Genomic DNA, 24334 nt, shown 5'->3' on the forward strand with positions numbered 1-24334 from the left:
CTTACCTGTCTGGTGAATTCTCTGTTTACATTAACATGATGTGGCTTTTCAGGGAGATCACAGAATCACAGAATCATGTAGGTTGGAAAAGACCTTGAAGATCATCTAGTCCAACCATTAACCTAACATTGACAGTTCCCAACTACACCATATCCCTAAGCACTATCTCAACCCGACTCTTAAACACCTCCAGGGATGGGGACTCCACCACCTCCCTGGGCAGCCCATTCCAACGCCTAACAACCCGTTCTGTAAAGAAATGCTTTCTAATATCTAGTCTAAACCTTCCCTGGCGCAACTTGAGGCCATTACCTCTTGTCTTATTGCTCATTACTTGGTTAAAGAGACTCATCCCCAGCTCTCTGCAACCTCCTTTCAGGTAGTTGTAGAGGGCGATGAGGTCTCCCCTCATCCTTCTCTTCTCCAGACTAAACAACCCCAGTTCCCTCAGCGACTCCTCCTACGACATGTGCTCCAGACCCTTCGTTGCCCTTCTCTGGACCCGCTCGAGTAATTCAATGTCCTTTTTGTAGTGAGGGGCCCAAAACTGAACACAGTAATCGAGGTGCGGCCTCACCAGTGCCGAGTGCAGGGGTAAGATCCCTTCCCTGTCCCTGCTGGCCACGCTATTTCTGATACAAGCCAGGATGCCATTGGCCTTCTTGGCCACCTGGGCACACTGCTGGCTCATGTTCAGCCGGCTGTCAATCAACACCCCCAGTTCCCTCTCTGACTGGCAGCTCTCCAGCCACTCCTCCCCAAGCCTGTAGCGCTGCTGGGGGTTGTTGTGGCCCAAGTGCAGCACCCGGCATTTGGCCTTATTGAAACTCCTACAGTTGGCCTTAGCCCATCGCTCCAGCCTGTCCAGGTCTCTCTGCAGAGCCTCCCTACCCTCGAGCCGATCAACACTCCCACCCAACTTGGTGTCATCTGCAAACTTACTGAGGGTGCACTCGATCCCCTCGTCTAGATCATCAATAAAGATGTTAAACAGGAGTGGCCCTAAACCGAGCCCTGGGGGACACCACTCGTGACCGGCCGCCAACCGGATTTAACTCTGTTCACCACAACTTTTTGGGCCCGGCCATCCAGCCAGATCCCTTCCCTCCACCTCTTCTATACCAACTGTAGAAACACTGGGACTTCCAATCTCCTCACAGAGAATTTCACATTCTACATTGAATTGTTTGAAATAAAGGTAGTGGGGTCATGCATAAGGAAATCTCATTTCCTATAAGAGCTTCCTCAAAAGCAGTCAAACGACAATGATGCCTTTCCTGTCAAATATGCTAGTAGATGATATCTGCAGATGAGACACATGAGTACTTTTTCCCATCTTTCTAGACACACTGATTACATTTGGAAGAGCTGTACTGTGTCTCTACCTAACTAGTGACTCCGCCAGTATCCTACAGTAAGGCTTTTCTGCAGTTACCCACAGTATAAAGGACATAGTCAGTCTTTCGAAGGAAAAAAACCTGACTGGTTACCTTTATGTAACTGTTCTTTGAGATATGTTGTCTAAACGTACATTCACACTGTCCTCTTTTACTCCTCTCCTCAAAATTTACTCTAACTGAGAGGAATGCAAGATTGAGGTGAACTGAGAGGGAGAAACACTCTGCTACTTTGCTATTTTGTGTGATGCACAGAATTAATGGTATTAGGAGCACATTTCTATAGGTAATGTCAAGGTAAAAATACCTTCCTAGCAATCCTGGCACAGGTCTATCTGGAAAATAAATATGCACAGTCCCTTGAAGAAGAAATGTCACTAAAATAACCCATATCTGTAGGTTTGAGAGTACTGATATAGGCATATATTTTTTTATTATTCTGAAACAGCTTATCACCTATAAGGCTGGTAACATTATAATCGGGCACATTACTGTAACTGGCATGTTTGTCTATGTGTTGTAGGTTTAATTTCCCCAATTTATTTCTGAATAATTCAATTATAATTTAAAATTACTGGTTTTGTGTTTGTTGGTATGCTTGTGTGTAGGTAAAAACCTAGCTACTGGAGTACAGACAAGCTTCTCCTGATTATATTTTGTTTAGTTGAGATTTGAAAACAGAAAACAATTTATTTCCTCTTTATTCATTGACATCTCATCCTGGGTTATCATTTGTTGTTTTGTTATTATTGCTTCAGTTATTATTCCAGTGTTTTCCAGAAAAAAATGTGGGTTTTTTTCAAAAATATGTGTTTAATTACTATTTGTGTTTATGATGCATTACTGACACTATTTCCACATATATAATTTATTCCCATTATGTCATTTGCCTTTGTGTAGTTACAAATGTATATATATACATTTATACTTATTTCATGGCTGTGTGAACAAAATTACACAAGAGTGTAGACACATACCCTCATTTTTTCCTTCCAGCAATAGCTCGTTTTTTCTCTACCTATAATTACACAATTCTATTACAGTTTCATTTACGTTTCACAGTTGACTACTTTTTCCTGAGGACAAAGCCCAGCTTTTATTGAGTTGGTCCCCCTAGAACACAGATCTAAGAGTAAAGCTCCTAGGTAGTCATGCACTTTTGCGCATCCCCAAAACTCTATGAATCTCAGAAGCTTGGCGAATACTGGAGTCCAGAAATGGGGTGGAACAACTCCTTAGTCTCTTGAAGTCCCTGATTCTGAGGCTAATGTTTACCTAAAGGAGATCTTCACAATCAGGTTTCAGCTGCTATCTTGTTGTCTTCACTAGCCTTTTAAACAGGAACCACACAATTTTTCTGGGAAATCTGTTGGTAAGGCAGATTTCCTAGATCTCATCTAGCAAACCAGGACTATGCTTTTACCTATACTTTTCTTTAAGTCAAACTAGTCAGGTGCTTTCTACCACTCTCTATTGGGGTTGTGCTAATGTTAAAAAAGGGATTGGAAGAATCATGAGTTAAGAGAAGAAACTTTCCTATAAGTAACTTTTTAAAAATTTGGATCTAACAATTCAATGAACCAACACAATGAACACTAGAGATAGATCTCAAATCCAGAAAGTGCTCCCCCTCCAGCTCAGTGCCATACTCCAGAGGTTTCACTCTCATTCTTCAGTGCAGAATGCTGTCCCTGGCCTCATGAATTTCATATTCCCTTATGCACTCTGGCATGGCTTTGTCATAGAATCATAGACTCATAGAATCATAGAGTCATTTAGGTTGCAAAAGACCCTTAAGATCATTGAGTCCAACTGCAGACCTAACACTGCAAAGTTCACCACTAAACCATGTCCCTAAGCACCACATCTACATGTCTTCTAAGTACCTCCAGGGATGATGACTCAACCACTTACCTGGGCAGCCTGTTCCAAAGGCAGTTGTTGGTACTGAGAGAAGTTAGATGCTGATTTGCTTCCTATTTTTGGATACCCGTGGCAAATATCTTCTCAGGCTTGGCAGAGAAGAAGGTATCTGCAAAAGCAGAAATGTGACATGAAACAAGACATGGGTGGGGCTTTGAGCAACCTGCTCTAGTGGAAGGTGTCCCTGTCCATGGCAAGGGTGGTTGGAACTAGATGATCTTTAAGGTCCCTTCCAACTCAAACCATTCTGTGATTCTGTATTTCTATACCCAGTGAGTATACATGTTTCCAGATATAGGTGGCTAATAAGTAGGGGCTGAGGGAAAAGAGGGAGTTTAGGTTGCAGGGTTGAATGCATGCATCTGATGTATACCTAAATCATCTCCTAAGTACATTTTGAAGTGTGACTTTATCATTTGCAGGGATTCTCTAACAGGTGAGGAATGAGTCTTTTAGTTTTGGTACTCCTTTATGATGCACTATGATATGCTGATGAAATTCTGAAAGAAGGGAGGCATTTCATTCTTTCCTTCCTACTTGGCAAAGATGTACTTACAGTTCACTGATTATTGAAGGCAATGGGTAGAAACCTGAACAGAGAGATCTTTACAATGAATTGCAAGGTACAGCCCAAGTGTAGATACCTTCTCTTTTCAAAAGACATTTCAGAAATTGCTAGTTCACCCTGCTGGATTTGTTAATCTCTGAGGGATACAGTACAATAAATATGTTTATTAGATCATAGAAGATATGGCTCTGCTATAAGAAAATTTTAGGTAGAAAATAATAAATTTAGTTTATTCCATCATAATCTCTCTTAATATTAATTTCAAAATTGAAGCAGTAGTAAGATTATAAGACAAAATCAAAATGAATATTAGGTTGTATTTTCTAATCAGTTTCTTTTAACTTCTTAATATCTTGGCTAATGTGAATGACCTTTAGCTAGCCTTTCTACTCAGCATTATGGCTGAAGAGCTATGCTTGTTTCTAGAGATGGTTATTTTTCCCTGTTCACAAGGACATGTAACTAAACACTTTGATCACCTCTTCCAGGATTTAGGTATTCAAACATCACATGAAAATGGGAAGGAAAGTTTGAATTAGTTCTTCAACTTTCCTTTCTGAGATTGTCTTAACCTAGATTTTCATTGTATTACCTGATTTGCATGCTGCTTCTGTCTACATGTTTGGGTTTTCCCTGCTCACTATCTCCTTAAGGAACTATGATAAATTTTACTAGGATGTATCATGAAAATATTATTTGTACACTATACATTGTACACTATATTCAGTTCAAACTAGCCTTTCATGGTAAGCATTGCATAGAGTTTAAGCATAACACCTTAACACAATAAACTTAATTTTGAGTGCTGCCTTTTTTTGTTTCATTTGTTTTTCAACCTTCATTGCTTTCTGTCCCCCATTAGTCATTTCAACTGTATGGAGTGTTCCTAAAGCAAGCTGTGAAAAACTTAAAGGATAAAGCTGAAAAGAAATAGCTACTTAATGTTTTGATTTCATATTTAAGTGGTGTTGCTCCTTTATTAAATTTTACATGGCACTTGATTTTTAATGGTGCATTAATACAATATTTGAGTAAAATCTTCACCAAGGTATTGTTCGCTGGTATTCACATTAATTTTTCATATTCAGTTGTTATAATAAATACTACATGAATAATTAATGATAGGGAGCTACAATAAATTGCTGACACTCTTTAATAAGCTGTTTCTTTTTAATAGTTTAGTTAGTATTCATTGCAAAATCATCAATTATAATTAATATACTTTGTCATGTTGTAGTATTGAGTTAATTTCCATTGAGATTGAAGCGTAAGTGGGAACCTTGTTAGCCTGAATAGCACTGGAGATTTCTCTGAGACCCTTGACATCTGGCATTCATTGTTTTCTTTAAATTCTTTGTAGCATAACATTTGAATTTGAATTCATATTTGAGAAGTCAAACTAAGTCTGAAAATTGCTATTCATTTTTAGCAAGTGTTTAGACAGAGAAAGCTTGCATTTAAGAGCTGCTCATGGCAAGAAAACTTATATAACATCAGTAGCTGAATCTCTGAATCTACAGACAGTAATAAGGATGTGCATGCATCCAGGACACACTGTATTTTGGAATGCTATATTTAAATGCTGTCACATTTAAATTGTTAAATCTTTAGGTTGTTTTCTATTGCATACATCATATTTAGTAAGTTATTCAATAGATTTTTTATCATTTCTATTTCTTTATCTTATAACATTACATTTTTATAAATACAATTGAAAGGTCCTTTTTTAATCCCTGTTTTTTTTTAAACCCTCATCTTACTATCAATGTTTGACAGAAAATTAAAGATCTGTTCAAGTTACTGTTTGAGTCTTACTGTATATGAACCTTCAAAATATGGTGCAGTATAGTAATTACATGTTTGAGTTGTCTTTATTTCAAAACTAAAACTTCAATATTCAGGAAACACTAACAGATTTCAGTTGGTGCATAGTGGGCACTCTGACTCTATTTTCAAAATGGAGCAATTTGTATAAAACCTTAATCTCATTAATGTGAGACCTGGTATGAAATTTTAATCAACTATAGTCGGAAGGAATAGCAATTGCCTCAGGTCACCGTTTTGTCTTCTTCCTACACTTCAAGGTTGTGTACACTAAATATTTTTTCTTGATAAGAGAAATAATGTGGGAATGTTATCTTCATAGCTCATTATCTGATGATACTACAAAGAGTAGACAAAAATCGCAAAAAAAAAAAAAAAATCCAAAGAAATGCCTTCACCTTGAAATCAGCCAATAATCCCCTGAGGCCAATAAACATCATAGAATTTGTTTTGAGAACATGTTTAGTGTCTTATGTCAGTGACATATGGATTGAAAGCTAATTAAGCAAACCTCAGAGAAGGTTTTACCTGCTGTTTAGTTCTTCCTTTCCTCCTCCATTATTCTTTGCAATGGAATGGTACAAAAAAATACTGAATAAGAGGTTTGTTTTTAGCACGGCATTTCAGTAAGGTTTTTGGTGAGGTGTTCTAACCTCACCATCGTCATACAGGTGTTCCTTAAAGAATGTTGAGATGCACATGCACATGCTTTTTTAGTGCAGTCCACAGCTGATGACCAGCCTTGACGTGAAATCTATCTTAGAGAAGCAAACAAGGAGCACTTGTGGTACCAGAGTGAAGGCACTGCCACAGCAGCCTGGTAGTGTGTAGATTAAAGGTTACAGGCTCACAAGTGAAGGGCTGGCTGCAGAACTGGAGATGAATGTAATGCTAACATTACAGAGATTAAGGCACTGTGCAACAGAGCTGCTGTGGAAACTCCATGTGCACCTCGGCTTGATCCAGCATTCCAGTTAACAGGAATCTTCTTGCACTGCATTTGAGCTTGCACAAGAAGCTGTGCTTCAGTCCAGTCATGTATTGTGTCTGCCCTGCAGAAGTCATATGCTGAGCTTTAGTGACACCTCAGTCAATGACTGTGGAGAAACCCTAAGTTTTTGCTATTATGTGAAGACAGAGCATGCAATGCTTTGTTCAGCTTTATCCATGATCCCCTTTGCTCTTCTTTTAATGTTGCATGACCATCCTACTGGGTGACGATATTGTCCAACAAAAACATAAAGAATTATTAACCCTCTGAGCTCAGCTTCTTCTCATATTTTATGAACTGCTAAACAATTTTGTATATACAACAAAGATATTCTGCACTCAGTAGAGTGCTTTGTGGCAGAGAAGCCTTTAAACTGACGATGTACTACTTTTATTTGATCCCTGCTTTGGAGATCTCCTTAAAATCCTGTCAAACCTTTTAGCAAGATGTATGGAAGAAAAATAATAAAGCAAACTTTTCTATTAGACAAAGTTATTGTTACATTTTACATGAACTGTATTTCAAAGGATTTCAGAATCCCTGATTTTTGTTTGTTTTATAGAGTTTGTGTTCACATTCAGGAAGTGTTTGATGATCTTCAAAAGATCTACCCTCTGCACTTTCCTTTTATCCAATTTCAAGTGAGACAATGAAAGAAGAAGAACAGTTACTTTACTTATGTAAATAGAATTTAAGTGACTTTATTAAGCACAAGAACAAAGAATGGGGTCAAGTATCTCTTCCAGACAGATTGCTCTTATTGCAAGGAAATAAACGAATGGTTTGATAATGTAGCATTTTCCAGTCTACCGAAGTCCTCAGCAAGGTTATAACGGACGACTCAGAAACTATAGAGAAAATAAAACATATAGTGCCTGCTCTAAAACCTTTTATGTGTTGGCATAGGTGGTATATGATCAATAAGAGTATACCTTTTGAATGCTTAGGTGGATACTTTTGATTTTATAATAAATAAATAAACTTAACTTTAAAAAGCACACAAGATTGAAAAATTGTGATAGAAAATTAGATTAATCTGCTTTTATCTGCATTCCACCTTTTTAAATGTAGAGCCAGTACTGTATAGATTTTTTTCTTTTAAAAGAAGATGAGTTTACGGGACCTTGTCTTTTGGATGCTGTGATCTGGCAGACTTCCATAGTTTGGCAGATTTGAGAAGTGAAGAATCTGATTAGAACCATATAAGCAGCTGACATTTGCAGAACAAATTTTGTTTAGTACGTGCTAGTTTAAGCTATGTAACAAGCCATTGAGATGTGATGATAGTAACTTTTTTAAGCACTAACAGCAAAACTATGTAGAAAAGGTCTGGGAGTTGAGATTTTAGGGAATTTATTCTTCATTTAGAAACAAAACCACAAGCATCTGTAGTATTATAAACACATTTTTTTTTAAATGAGCTACATTAAATTTGTATACCTTACAGTTCAGCTGCAACACAATTTTGCTGCATAGAAAAGGGTGAAAAGGATGCAGATATTCACTGAGGACATCAGAAAGGTATCCCCTGCTCTTAAATTACAGATGCTTAAAATCTAATGTTTTGTAATGGAAAGAAAAATACATATTTTGGATTTTTTTCATGTGTTAATGCTACTTCTTCAAATTAGGGAACTAGATTAGCTAGGATGTTTTTAACATGTGAGTGTTTAGTGCTATTGTAGTGCTTAGAATCCAGTTCTTTTACAGTCTCAATAAAGTTGCATATTTAAACAATTCCTCACATTTTATTTATAGTCCAATTCCAATTAGTTGGACCCTTTTAATATGAAAACAATCTTAATTTTATAGATCTTGTCAGAACACAATAGGTGCTATTTCATGTTACTTCTGCAAGAATGTGTCTGTCTTTCTTCTCCTTCAGACTCAAAACAATTGTGTACAAGCTGCATCAATCCCCCTATGTCCTTCCTAGAGGAAAGATAAGTCTTTCCTGTCCTTGCAAATGGAAGATTTTTGTCATTTCTTATGACATCTAATGAATTATCAGACTTTTGCTTTCATGAGATAAAATTCCCTACTAGTTTTCTTTATTTATTTGTCTATTTTTTTTTCTCAAAACAGACTTCTGTACATACTCTTTGTTGAAAAATCTCTTGGATTACCCATATTTTGGATTTTTTTTCTACAAAATATATTTAAAATACCTGAGTAAACCGAGAAAAATATTATGATAAAGTGACAACTGGATCTTTTCTGTTTAAAGAATGGATTTATCTGCCACTGACCATATTGATAGTAAAAAAACCTGGAAACTTTACATCAATTTATTTTGCATCTTGAAAAATCAAATAGATTACTACTAGAAACAAAGGAGATGTAGGAAAGCAAAATAAATAACGGATCTGTATTACATCATAATACATATTTCAGTGCTACATCTTTTTATAGCAATTTTTAGGTATTATATGCAGATTTTAAGTTCTTAAATAACTACATTAATACTATTATACTAGTCTAAGCATGTCACATAATCTGACAAAGAGCATTATGAAATATACTGGTTTTCTTTAAAGGCTACAGTTGGAGGAGCTAGTCCTGAAAATACTATTTATATAGAGCATCTTCAGTGGGTATGTCGTAGTATACATGTTCACTTAAATTCACAATGGTTTTTCCAAGACAAGGTTGTGCATCAAAGTATGGAGACAGAATATCAATACTAATTACTTTAAGATCAGTGGCAAATTCTGTACCTGTCAATGTTTGTACAATTTGAAGACTTATAGATACTAATACTGATATAGTTGATTTTTATCAGAGGAAGGGTGCATATGGTTAGTATTCAGTGAATTACATTTAATAAATGAAAATACAAGCAAATAGGAGATTTTTTTTCTCATGTAGGGGACATGAGATATCTTTTCTCTTTCATCTGTCTGGGCTGTGGAGGCAGATCATTCTCTCAGGATGAGGGCAGGTCTCTGGAACTCAGAAGGAATCTGGAAGGCATTGAAGTAGTGTCCTGAAAGAGTTAAATAAAGTCCTCTGTAGTTGAGACCTAAAGAGCTCTTTGAGGATCATATGATAAGATTTGTCTGCTTAACTTGAGATATTAAAATCAGTAGTTAATCATAGCACACATGTGCTAGATAAGGAATGTTGCATGACATCTTTCAAGAGTAATTGGCAGGTTTTTATGTTTTAAGTTACCATAGGTGGATGACCCTTATCACTTTATGCAAAACTTCATGTCTTGATCTTTCATCAGGAATGTAAGATATGTGACTTCATTTCCTTTATTTCTGTAAAAGAATTTAAAATTATATCTGATACCTCCTAGCAGAATGATTTTGCCCGTGTGGCTAAAGGCTGTTTCATTTTGCATAAAGAATTAAAGATTATTTGGAGGCAATGAAAATGGAAGTGAACATGAATATATTTCTCCAGTCTAGTAGTTTGGTACTCACATGGTAACAGTGAATGTTGATTCATGGGTTATTTCAGAATTTTATTTCCCAACTGTTTAATGTATGAATTTCCTTGAAAAAGTGTTCCTCCTCCCCTGTTTAATGCTCTACCCGTTATGCTAAAGAGGTTAGCCAGCATTTGGTCTCTTTGTGAGTAACTGATTTTCTAATCCCTTTATGTGAAGCAGAAGTCATAGGAAATGCATGTTTAAATCCCCAGAGGAGAAGTGAATTGAATTTAGGTGTCACACATTCTGGCTGCATGTGTTAATCACTGTATAAAAAAGCAGCAGCAATATCAGCTACTATAGATATTTGTAAAGAAAAATAATGACATTTCCTATACTGCCAAGTAAAATATTAGGGACTTGAAGGGGAGAGATGCCTTTGACTGCATAAGCTTTTCCTACTGAAAAAACAGCATTGCTGTTCATGGCTGCTCTTCTGAGTCTCTAGTCCCTCATTTTGTGTAGGGAGCTCATGCAGTTCTGAATTGCAGTGTGCAAGATGGATAAGAAAAATACTCAATGGAAGTCCTCTAGGGCATAAGGTCCTTTATATATCTGGGCATTGATCACAAATGAAAGAGATCTCAGGTATTAGGACACCAGATCTCCAAAAGCTCCAATGGTCTGGAGTGAAAGGAATCGTTCCATGAATGGGGCCAGTGTTTCTCTGAAAAACAGTCACATAAATCTCCAGGCCAAGAAATCGGGGGAGCTAATTAAACATTGCCTTAACTTGATATCCTAACATTAGAAAAAAATGGCAAGAAAACCTTAACCTGAACTGTGAGATGTTTTGTATAATTATCCTATTGAGGGAGGGAAGTTGACAAAGAAGGGCTTGCTTTCCTTTGGAAACCTCTTTCTGGGGCTGTGTCAGTGATTGACTGACTGACATAAGATGAGCTAGGAAACTTGACTGGTCAGAGGTCATAAGCAACCCTTTGTCATGATAACGAAGGGAGTGACAGGGCCTGAGGAAACTGCATAGCTGTCAAATATTTGCAAGGTATGTGAGAAGGGATAATAGGCACTGAAAACAGAATATGGTTGTATAGCATGGGTTGGAGCTATATGAGTGCCAAATTGTGTTGGAAGAATTTTGCAGTGTAATTGAATTTTAGTAAATAACTATTTATTCATAGCAGGAAGCATATCTGCTTCTTGCACAGTGTAGTATACTTTAGAAGGGTAGTAATATTATATTAACTTTAGTTTGTAACCCTGATTATCCCTGATCAGGGTATCAGTACCTGGTCAGTATTTTTATTCACAGATTTAGATTGCCATGGTTTTGAACTTTGGAACATAGACTTATTGGAGCATGAGATTTGGCCAGTTCTAGATTAGGGAAAGCTCATTGTACACTTTTTCTATTACTGCTCATGTCTTAGTGGTTTACAGTCAATCACTGAAACAAAATGTAGAATACTGTATGAACATTATGTAAGAAAAACCCCTATGCTTCAATAGCATTTTCTTATTTTCTTCTCTTCACCATTTTACTTCTGTATTTTCCAGTTCTTTACAGGAGGTAGATAATAAGATACTATTGCAGCCTAAGGGAACATTGATATTTTCGTATGGATCTTTACTTGCGCAAACACTTGTTTGCAGAAGGCTTGTGTAGAATACTGGTGTCATAAACACAAGAAGACATTGAGTAGTATGGGTCTAAACATGTCTGACATTAATGTTGACATTGCTTTGAGTTACATTTTATAAAATTAATTAGTTCCACCTTTTTCCTTAAAAATCAAAGACAAAATAGCTACATATGAACATGTACGCACAAATATATAGATATGTATATGTAACTATATGTAATACATATCACATATTTGAAAGATCCTTTACTGAAAGTATCAAAATAAAATCCTAGTTCATTTATCAGTCTGCTACAGTTATTTGAAACATTTAGACAAAGTAAAGTGACTTTAAACATGTTAAAAATACCTGTTGCATCTCACACTCCCTGACAAATGAAGAGTTCGTCTGTCTGAAGTTTGGTGCCGGTGGTTCTTATTCTGCAACACTCTTCTGCCTATTAAATATAATGTAGATCAGGGCCTAGGAAGGCTAAGGAAAGGGAGAACATAAAGCTCTACTTTAAAATAGCAAATGAACTCCAACTCATGTGCTAAATCCTGAACCAGTTTATTGGTGATTTCTTTCTGCACTTTGCCTAAGGAGATCTCAAATGTGGAGTAGAAATAAGGCTCTGAGTAAGACTGCGACTAACTCATTCCCCGCTTTCATCTTTCTTTCCCCCCTTCCCTCCATTTCCCTGCTTCCCTGTCCATCTCCTTCCTCCCTTTTTTCTTCAGTTTTATTGTAGGGAGGAAGTCTAAAATACAGAAAATTTCACTGCTTTTTAGACTTTTCAAAAGCAAGAAGCACATAAATTTGATGATGTCTGTGAAGGCCTCAGAAATGTAAATAGAAAATTTTTAGATTGTTTATTTGAAAATTTGAAACATATATTTCTCCCTGAATATGTTTAAATAAATTATTTTCTGATACATCTTTCTGGTTTATCCTTACACTATATTTTCAGAGTGATTATTTGCATACATACTTGTTAAACTATATGGTTTACCTAAAATTGTAAATCCCTCACACTTCCAAAAATGTATCTTTTAATGTCTTATGAACCCTAAAAATCTATTTAACAGTCACAGAAATAAAAATACAGTTTTTTTAAAAACCTATCACATCTTTGATAAAATATATCTGTTGATTTACAATTACATGTTAATTTATTATTATTTTAATTGTTATAACAGGTTTTTACCAAACTCTGAATGAGGTCTGAATGTTTTGGTCAAAATCTGTATTTAACAGAGTATATTTTATCTTTAAACTGAACAATGAGATACAAATATGAATTTCATCCACTTTAAAAAAAAAAAAAAAAAAGGGAGATTAATACTAGTATCTTACTGTTACTGTGGGGTTTTATAAGGTGTTTGTAGGTCATTTTCAAGCATTTTGAATATTTGAACAGTACATCAATATTATTTTCTATCTGTTTGGATGTTTTGATTTATGTGTTAAATTTATATTGCACATTTGGAATAATATTATTAGTCTTTATTCAGAACTCAAACTGAGCCCATGGGCTGGAACATACCACTCTTCCTACCCGTTATTATTTTCTTTACTGGGGAGCAATGACAAAAATGTCTACTCCTGGAAGTGTCAGTAAGTTCTTAATACAGATGGCTGTGAAACAGACTCACCTACTCTTTACCCGGAAAAGAATGGAGTTTTCTGCTTGACCCTCACTGATGTCAATAAATGTTAGTTTGTTTTTTAGTTTTTTGTTTTTATTCCAGTTGAAGAAAAATATGTTTGAATGCTCATGATTTATTGCAAGATTCTTTTTATCTCAGCAGCTTATTGTCTGCTTTTTCTAATACTTATTTATAAAGCTGAATAGGGAAGTAAAATTAGTGTTGCATTTATTTGAAATGTTACCACAATAACTATACTACAACAGAACATCCAATTTTTATGGAATCCAGCTAACCTGCATTATAGGTTAGTTTGATGAGAGGACCAAGGGATAAATTGGAGGTAAAGGGAATTATGTAAAAGCACCCAAGTGCACTTAATAAACATACCCAGTGAAATGCAGGAGATGATAGCAACTTTGGTAAGATTTCTAGGAGTTGGTCCTACAGGTGAAATCTGTCAGAACTATACTTTTCTGACATAGCCCATTAGAGTTTTCATAGAATCTAAATATTACTGCAAATAACCCATATTTTCTTGAAATGGATAATTCACTTCTTTTTTTAAATGTGTCTGTTTTCTTTAGCTGAATGCGGAGCAACTGTCTCTGGAAATGAAGGAACATTGCTGTCTCCAAATTTTCCATCTAATTATGACAACAACCATGAATGTATCTATAAAATTGAAACAGAAGCTGGAAAAGGGATCCATCTTAGAGCCAGGAGCTTTCAGCTGTGTGAGGGAGATATTGTTAAGGTAAAAAGAATATAATTTCACTTTTTACCATGCTCAACATTCACGTTGCATGAACAACTCTGCTTTTAACAGCAATTATTTTTTATTTTCATTCCACTTTCTCACACAAAATGAATAGATTCTATGTGGTTAGCATCACTTTCTTTACACTATATTCAATGACCTACACTAGATTCAAAGAAACTATAGGTGACATTAAGAGTTCAATTACATTTATATATGTATTAGGCTGCTTACAGTGGGTTAAAAACTAAAAAGAAAACCTAAAATGTGAACTTGGATTTTGAATACTAAACTGTCTGTATTATTTTCTGTTTGCAGCAATGTTTAAAAGTGTAGCATGGTGAATACTTAACAAAGGACAGGTTTTAATTTTGGTGCATTTTTGGTACATTTTGATTTTCTTATTTTACTTGTCTTGCACAGAACTGTTGTTTTTTTCTTTCAAATTAATTAATTTGCTCATTTAAATATAAATAAGCTAGCTAACATATAGGATTGTAATATTGACTAATTAGTTACAGAAGATGCTTAGTAGTTACAGAAGATGGTTTTCATTCCTGTATGTTGTAGGTAGCCTTTGAAAGACAGCCTAAATAGATACAGATTTTGAACATGTAATGTACTTTTCTACAGCATGGCTATAATCTCTTTTCTTAATAATGGCTGCTGCATTCTTGTATGTACTGAAAATCATGACATTCATCTCAAGTGTTGAGCATACATGAAACTACTCTTTCAAATTTGTGTCTCTAAATTTTCAGAGTTAATTGATAATTTGAATTACCAAGTATTCAGAATTCAGTTAACATCTTGCTTTCTGGGGATCTCACAGCAACCAATTTAACATGTTAAAAATTGCTGTCTGTTTTTCTAACTTGATTTTACTATTTTTATGTGCACTAAATGCTTTCCACAAGGAGTTTAAAGATAAAATTGTTATGGTTCAAATTTTGGTGGCCATACTTTTATCCATTTTTTCATCTTAAGAGACTCACTATGTAAATCATGGAATCATAGAATGTTTTGGGTTGGAAGGGACCTTAAAGATCATTTAGTTCCCCATGGGCAGGGATACCTTTCACTAGCTACGTGTGGCAATTCAATTTAAAGTTATACATTTTTTGCAAAGTACGAGGCATTAAGAGATATGATGAAGGTGCAGAGAAAAAAATACACAAACCACAAGAAATAACTTCCCTTTAAGTATTGTCTTTATTAATATAGACATTCATATCTTTGTTATTATACCTGTTCTTTCCAGCAAATACAGACTGGATTAGAGCATGAAATAAGCAAAACTTTTAAGAATCTCCAATAGTATTATAAAGTTACAGTCAAAAGAACAGCATTTTCTCCATCTTTACCCACAAAATCCTTGATAATAAATGCTTCCATGTTTGTGTGGCCACCATGTATGAAACACTGCAAGACCTTGACTTTTTAGATTAAAGAGAATTGAGTAGATAGGCAAAATATGTGGTCTATATTGTCCTTTGCTCCCATCTTCCATGGTCTGACAGTACAGATCCCCAAAAGTATTTTTCACAGATATCACAGAATCATTCAGGTTGGAAAAGACCCATGGGATCGAGTCCAACCATCAGCCCTACTCTACAAAGTTCTCCCCTACACCATATCCCCCAACATCTCATCTAAACGACCCTTAAACACATCCAGGGATGGTGACTCCACCACCTCCCTGGGCAGCCTATTGCACTGTCTGACCACTCTTTCTGTGAAATTTTTTTTCCTAATGTCCAGTCTGAACCTCCCCTGTTGCAGTTTAAAGCTGTTCCCTCTTGTTGTGTCACTAATTACCTGTGAGAAGAGACCAGCACCAACTTCTCTACAATGTCCTTTCAGGTAGTTGTAGAGAGTGATGAGGTCTCCCCTTAGCTTTCTCTTCCTCAAACTGAACAGTCCCATCTCCCTCAATCTCTCCTCATAGGATTTGTTCTCCAGGCCCTTCACTAGCTTCGTTGCCCTCCTCTGCACTCACTCCAGCACCTCGATATCCTTCTTGTATTGAGGTGCCCAAAACTGGACACAGTACTCAAGGTGTGGCCTCACCAGTGCAGAGTACAGGGGGACTATCACCTCCCTACTTCTGCTGGTCGCACTATTTCTAATACAAGCCAGGATGTCGTTGGCTTTTTTGGCCACGTGGGCACACTGTTGGCTCATGTTCAGCTGCTTGTCAATTAGAACCTCCAGATCCTTTTCTTCCACACAGCTCTCCAGCCACACCTCCCCAAGCCTGTAGCGATGCATGGGGTTGTTGTGGCCCAAGTGCGGGACCTGGCACTTGGCCTCATTGAAGCTCATCCCATTAATGTTGGCTCTCTGAACAGATGAAGCAGACGAGAAAGAACTTAATTGCCCACTGAGCTGCTTGAATATGGTACATAAGTCTCCCAGAAGCTTTGCACATACCAAGTTTATAAATAATTTAATGAAGTACCTGAACAAAAATTCCCTTAGAAAACCCTAAACAAACTTTCAAGAAACTCAATTATCCTTCAGAACATTTCATGAGTAATGCCAAGCATACTTAGAGGTATTCCCTGGAGATACAAGAAGGATTTGCCTGAGAGAAAGCTGTTCTGAACAATCTGTTAGATATTTTCTTCTTTCATAGATCTGTTAGCAAAATAGTCCTGAGGATCCAAAGGAAGCAAAGGTAAAATTGTTGTGATGTCCGTACTGCAAGGCCTGTTCTCTGGTTCTGAGGCAACAGGCACAACACAGCTTCCATTTATACAACTAAACTCTCTTCCCCATAGCCTCTCCATAACCTGCATTTATAAAAATAAAGTCTATTTCCTCTCCACTCCCAAGCAGGCTGTCCTGGTACGTATTTCCATTGGAATCAGCTCTTGATCTAGCCCCCAAACTTACCCAGGCATTGTCTGGAAGACTGCGAAAAGAAGCAGGCCAAAATCTTGACTGAAAATGTAGCAGGTGTTGAACAGAGTGTACAACTGAATGTTACTGTTTGGGATTGTGTCCTAGGTTTGTTTATATTAGTGGCTAAAGTATTTTTAGTATTCAGATTTTATAAACTTGTCAATGCAGCTTCTGATTTCTTCAGTTAATCTATAGGAGGTACTCTTCTAGACTGAAAGAAATGTTCTTTCCAGTCTTGCTATGCATCATGAGATGATATGAACTGCCTGCTTACCAATAAAAAGACATTTTGTGATGATTTAAAATCTGCTAGCTGAAAGCAGTGAACATTCCATCAACCTAACATAGGAAGCCAGCATGAAAATTTTTTGTTTTCCAAAACAATATCAGTTATCTTGGAAACATAACCTTGCTGAGTTGAACCAAGTGGTCCATCTAGCTCAGTATGATTTCTCTGATAATACTGATAGGTGGTTTTATTTAGGTAAAATATACAAGCTTGGACACTGTCTGTGCTCCATTGCCCTTATGCTCCCAAAACATCCACAGCTGTTGGGTTAAGTTAGACAACATTTTGCTGACTCTTCCATATGCTACCCACAGGTTGTCTTGAAATTTTGGTAGTCCTTTAAATTAGTTGATACTACTGGAAACCTATTCTATGACAGAAAATCCTGGAATTTCACTACCTACTGTCTAAAGAAGTAGTTTCTTTCATCTCTTTGAAATCAGCATCATTAGTTGATTAATGAAACATCAGACTTTATTAAGTACTCCTTTGCGCTAACAATATAGGATTTGATGAGTAATTTTGCATTCATGTTCTCTAAAGCCTTCATGATTTGGTCAGCTTCAATCATATCCCTGCTCAGTCTCCTCCTGTCCAAACTTAGTCTCTCTTTCTAAGACAGATGCTCCTCAATCATTGCCTGTGTCTGCACTTTCCACAGTTTCACTTTGCTTTTCTGCACATGCACAGACCATAACTATACATAAGACTCAAGAAATGGATACTACAAGGCAGTACTGCAGACAGAAGCAAAATAATGTCCTCTATGTTGTTTTTAACCTTCTTCAGTCTTCTACAGACTCATATTTCAGTGCTACATCATCTTTAGAACTAATTGTCAATTTTGTTTGTACACATGTGAAGTGATGTCTTCTCCTTCATACTGGGTCATATATTTGTCTTTTTCAATAATTAATCAGAAGTCACTATTGCATTCCTTTTCCATCTTATTTTTACATTTTTTTGAGGAAATTAGGCTTTTTAATATCAGGAAAAAGGGAAATATCTTATGGACTACAACACCTAAATTTTCAGCAGGAAATATATGATAATATTTTATTTTATTTAAATTTGCTAAAATGATTCAGGAATGGAATAGAATAGAATAGAATAGAATAGAATAGAATAGAATAGAATAGAATAGAATAGAATAGAATAGAATAGAATAGAATAGAATAGAATAGAATAGAATAGAATTCGTTCGGTTGCAGTGGATCTGCAACAATCATCTAGCCCAATTGCCTGACCACTTCAGGGATGACCAAATGCTAAAGCATGTTATTAAGGGTGTTGTCCAAATACCTCTTAAACACTGACCAGCTTGGGGCATCAACCACCTCTCTAGGAAGTCTGTTCCAGTGTTTGACCACCCTCTTGATAAAGAAATGCTTCCTAAAGTCCAGTCTAAACCTCCCTTTGTGCATCTTTGAACCATTCCCACGTGTCCTATCACTGGACACCAGGGAGAAGAGATTAGCACCTCCGTCTCCACGTCCCCTCCTCAGGCAGCTGTAGAGAGCAATGTGCCTTAACTGTGGTTGCATGCTTCAGTTATAACCTAGTTTAAGCAAATCCATACTATTTATTCTCTTCTTCATCTTCCCATTCCTGTCATGATTTCCATGGGAAGGCGATCTGAGCATGTGAGATAGAAATAAATTTTCATGTGCTCTCACCAGATCGGCAATCCAAGCAATTGGGAAATTAAGACACTCTCCAAAGTCTTACCTTTCCCACAGGTTTGTCAGGAACCATTACTTCTGAATTTTGCTTCCTTTCATACCTGTACTCTAAATATGAGAAAAATAAACACCAGCCTTCTCTCTTGTGTCTGCACAGGAGAAAGCCCCAAGACTGCCTTGCACACAGTTTGCGAGGGATGCAATAATGATTAAGAATATTTATAAATGTTGTGCTGAAATATAGGGCATTTTCCCACCTGAATATCTCACTCTGTTTTTAAAGAAAATATGTAACGTTGCATTGGGTGTAGGTGCCCAGGTTTTGTTAGTGGGGGCCTACAAGGGCAGCCTCTGTGAGGAGCTGCCAGGGCTGACCCGTGTCGGACACAGCCGCTCCCAGCCGGATCCAACACATCCACTGCAGGGCACGGCTGAGCCCCCCAGCTAAGGTGGTGGCACTTCTGGGGAAGCCTGTTTAAGAAAGGGCAAAAAATTCTGCGCAATAGTATGTGAAAAAGAGGGGCAAGCAAAAGAAGTGTGAGAAACAATCCTGATAATTCCAAGGTCAACACACCATGAATGTCTTATGAAGTATATAGTATTACTATTTGTTTGAGGTAGGATTGTTAAGAATTCCACTAGGATGTAATGAAAAGATTTGGGAATGTATATAGGAAGATGCATAACAATGTCAGCCAGATATACAGGAATTCTCTCTCAAACCATCAAAGCAGTATTTTAAAAGCATTTCCCTTTGGAAATTTTATGCCATAAAGATCTCTGCGATTAAGGAAAATGGCAGTGTTTAGTTGTAAGTAATTTCTTTTTACTGTCAGAATGAGAAACTGGAGTTTAAGAAAATCTAGCCAGCATTTCCTTCTCCTTCAGGTGAGTGTCTGTGTTTACATTCCCACAGCAGGTGCAGATACATTAGCACTGTTACTAGAGCATTTCACCTCATGATTAATTGTAGCACTGTCTTCTCTTGCCTGCATATTTTAATCCCAGCAGTAGAGCAAGCACTTCCCTTTTAGTTCCTCACAAATGTTTAGGTGACAGGGGGCATCCCTGAATGCTCTGGCTACATTTATCGTAGTGCTCCCAACAGTGTTGTGATTATTCCCCACTGCCCCCGAGGCCAGCTTCTGCAGGTTGACTACATCCATAACATTAAAGTCTCTAATCTTACAAAACAAGGTGGCTTGCTCAAACTGTCTCTCAGAAACAGTCCCTGGCCTATGTAGCTCCTGAACTACTGCTTTCTCAGGAAAGATTTGTGAGGGTGTTGGTAGGTCTGCATTAAATGTGTGCTGAGGATGTAGTGACAATAAATACTGTATAGACAGTCTAGCTGTGGTGACTGGACTCCTACTCTGACACTGTTTACTGGCTTTGAAAATATAAACCACCTTCAGCAGTATATATTCAACTAGGTTTACTGTTGGCACAAGTGGGAATATTGAGGCTGGATATTGAGGCTGTGGTACATAGGCATTACAAATAAGTTTCAAGGGCATTTCTGGCATCAGTAAGACCGTGTACATAAGGAAGGGTGAAAACTAATGCTTTCAAGAAGAATATGTGCAGGTTAATGACTATAAGTCACAGGCAAAACCTTCTACAGCTGTGACAAAGCTTGAAATTGAAGTACCAGGAAAGAAATCTGAACTCCAGTAAAGAAATGGAAACAGAATCACCATTTTGAGGCATATGGCAAAACTGAGTACCTGGATTATCCTTTTTTTTTTTTTTTAAAGCTTATCCTTTATCACTTACTAATACTTCAGTCTCCAAATCTCCCTGCTTGAATTGCCACTTGAAATTTCTCAATTCTTTAAAATGGCTACTTATGGTGAAATGTTTGTAATGCAATTACCATGAACTTGCTAGAGATAAGAGGAAAACCAGAATGTAATTTCATGTTTTTCATCTCTTTGGCCAAATAGACCCTCCTTATTTCTTCATAAAAGAGAAAACAGTAATTGTAGCATGTGAATTATATTGCAAATGGGTTCTCCTAAATGAGTTAAACATGCATACTATATGTGAGTTAATAGTTAGAATGTCTAGACTAGTGTATTAAATGTTTTCTCTGACTCTGGAGACAGTCACATATGACAGAACACAATGGTTGCACACAAACTGCTTACTGGAAATGGTCCTTGGCCCACACTAAATACCAAACCATGACCAAGAATTGTTAAGGAAAATGCTTTTTCTTTTCCAGGGATGGTTCAAACAAGGCATCAGTATAGACAGTAGAGATTCAATGGTTATGTTTTTTCACTAACATTGTTTCAGTTACTAGAGTAGACATGTACCTGGTTATGTCTGTAAAGTTAAGAACAGCTGGACAAGTGTCACCAGTTAAAAATTGGCATGGCTTTTTTACAGCTGCTTTCACATGATCCCTCTTATCTCATTTTTATTTCATAAAACAATGTTTTCATTTATGTCTGGATTAATCTTGAGAAATACTTTTATTTAACTTGCTGATCCTCATGTAGGAAGAGTTATCTGTAACAGTGAAGTAGACTATTGGAACAGGATGTCTAAGGGACAATTGCAGTAATTAGCTGTTATGTTTTCTTTTAAAGATGAATAAAAATGACTTATTTTAACATAGATAGCATTTTTTATTAATGACAATTAAAGTAGATGATTCCATTCAAACTAGTATATCTCAAACTAAGCAAAATATAGCTGTGTTTTTTGCAAAATATGTATGTTCAGAATGTTGTTAAAAAATAAATCTTACGGTGAATGAATGCCTATTTGTTTTGTACAATAGATTTCCAGCTCTAATAATAAATTGTAATCAGTCAATGAAAGTGATCTGTAGTTCTGGTTCAGGACAATGGTAGAAGCTTGGAGGCATTTTTTCAGATACTCTCAGCACAGATTAAAGTCGTATTTCTGCTACAGGTAGACATTAAGTATGTGTTACTGTTTGCATGAATCTTAAATACAATTGATTATGTCTTCGATAGCTCATGCCCTGATATAAGACAATCTTTGTTTTAGCAATAAGGACAGAAGGTATTGTTCTATCAATGGCTAGCATAATATATTATTTTTCAAAAGCTTCTTTTAGGCAAGATTATGATCTTTATCTGTGTATGTTTATTAAACTGAATTTATGCTTTTATCTTAAAAAATCTTTAAGCATGTTGTTTTTATTATTTTATTTTGCTAATGTTGGCACTTGAGATGAATGAGGTCCTTTCAAGACATTCATCTATATTGATGGTATGCTGGTATTTTCTCCACTGAGAAAATAGCTCTGCTTTTAACTGTTGGTCATCATCCATAAATGTAGTTGCCATGGTCTGTCCTCTCAAAAGATGCATTTCTAAATTTCATTAGTAGATCTAACTGGACATTCAAATAGAAAGAAGTAAGTGCCTGTGACTCAAATGTAGCAATTTAGACTGTTAAATGGGTCACTGCCTGCTTCTGACTGGAATCAGTATAAATCTTCCCTGGACCACAATGTCTTAGAATTGATAGATGAAGATACAGCTTTACTGTAATTGTAGTTTTTGCACTAGTTATCTACAGTCGCTCTAGGCCATATGAAATCAGAGTAAATTATCTTTTACTTCATATTAGAAACCAGCTGTTCAGATTCATTACGTGCTTTTGTATAAATATCCACATTATGTATGGTGTATGTTTTAAAAGTATTTAAAATATGCATATTTTTCTTTTTTTCTGTGAGAACAGAAAAACCTGTGAGTACAAGTGATTTATGTAATTTAAAGAAGAAATTAGCTTTTTTTTTAATTCATCGTGAGACAAAAAAACCCCACAGAAGACTATTTTGGCATTTTATGGCTTTCAATGTTTTGCAATAAGCAAAAATAATTTTTCACCCCCTAGCCAATACTAACTCTTTGCTTGTCCTGTATTGGTGAACAATCAAAAGGACATTCTTTTTCATTCTAGGATTTGAAAAATTACAGAGGTTAATATTGTTGATTTTGTCTTCCACTGAAAGTTTGCAATAAACATGGTAAATAAGAACATCTTGGTTTGACAATAGACTCACATACCTTTTTGAAGACCTATCTTTCTTTGTTAAAACCTATAGTAAAAAAAAAATACTGCAGGCTCAGAGTCTGAAATACAAGGTGACAGACTGACTTTAATACTTCAGTTCTGCTGCTGACATCTCCAGAAAGGAGAGAACAGTGTAGAATGGGGTTTACCTCTCACAGCCTTACTTCAGTGGTGATTTCAGAAATTATACTTCTGTTAGCCTTTGTGAATAACCATGAAAAATAATCTGAGTTTATGAAACCTCAGATGTAGCCATATATAAATATTAATTTCATTCAAGATGAGCTCACACAACTGAAAAGGAAAAAAACCATAAAACACCTTAAGGGTGACAGAATATTTTATATTTCACTGAACTGCATAATCAAGTGGTATGTACCTCACAAAATGGAAATATTAACTTTTTGGAGAAACTATTGGCAATGCATAGCTAACTTTGAAAGTATTACATAAACTAACATTTTTCAAATATTTAGATTTGATGTCCAGTTTCATGTTACTATTTTGTTTCTACAAGGTGTATGATGGAAAAGACAGCTCTTCACGCTCTCTGGGTTCCTTCACCAAAAGTGACATGATGGGAGTTATCCTTAATAGCACCTCTAACCATTTGTGGATAGAGTTTAATACCAATGGATCTGATACTGACCAAGGATTTCAGCTCACTTACACAAGTAAGTAGCTCACAGATATTGTCTGACTGACTGTTTTGTGGGGAAATGTGTATTTTTCAGCTACAGTGATTTCTCATGGAATGGTGAAGATGATTTCCCAGAATGCACTGTGGTTATCAGACTGAATTTTAATTCCTTCCATGGATGGATAGATGTTAACAATTTAAGAAAATTACTAAAAGCAAAATAGTAATATTTTAAATTTATAAAGAATCATTTTGAAGACTTAGCAGTGGGGTTTGAAAAAGAGTGAATTGTGACATGTGGGTTGAATATGTTAGTGCTATACTGTTGCAGAAAACTTATAGAGTACAAGATTTTAAAAAGGGAACATTCAATCCCTGCAGTCAAATTTAAAAAAATGAGTACAAATGAGAATAAAAAGAATAGAGTGTGCCTGGGAGCAGACTCTTGATGTGTCCTGACTGATTGTCAGGATCAGGGTGGAGTATGCTGGAAAGATACCTGCGTGAACAAGTTTTGATGAATGGTGCACTTGTCCCACAGTTTGCATGTAATTAATTTAAGTAATTTAGCTGGCAAAACAATGAGTCTTTTGGGGGAATAACTTTGGAGATAACTAGT

The 24334-nt window shown here is 36.2% G+C and overlaps 1 protein-coding gene across 1 annotated transcript in view; it reads left to right on the top strand.

Annotated features, from left to right (window-relative positions):
• Positions 1–24334, top strand: part of CSMD1 (CUB and Sushi multiple domains 1) — a 1278503-nt gene that overhangs the window by 979836 nt on the left and 274333 nt on the right. Inside the window, exons 22-23 of the mRNA XM_074819927.1 lie at positions 13963–14132; positions 23593–23749. Coding sequence (XP_074676028.1) covers positions 13963–14132; positions 23593–23749 — 327 coding nt within the window. The remainder of the gene's footprint in view (positions 1–13962; positions 14133–23592; positions 23750–24334) is intronic.

Source organism: Strix aluco, chromosome 3 (assembly GCF_031877795.1).
Source record: "Strix aluco isolate bStrAlu1 chromosome 3, bStrAlu1.hap1, whole genome shotgun sequence".
Taxonomy (NCBI): Eukaryota; Metazoa; Chordata; class Aves; order Strigiformes; family Strigidae; genus Strix; species Strix aluco.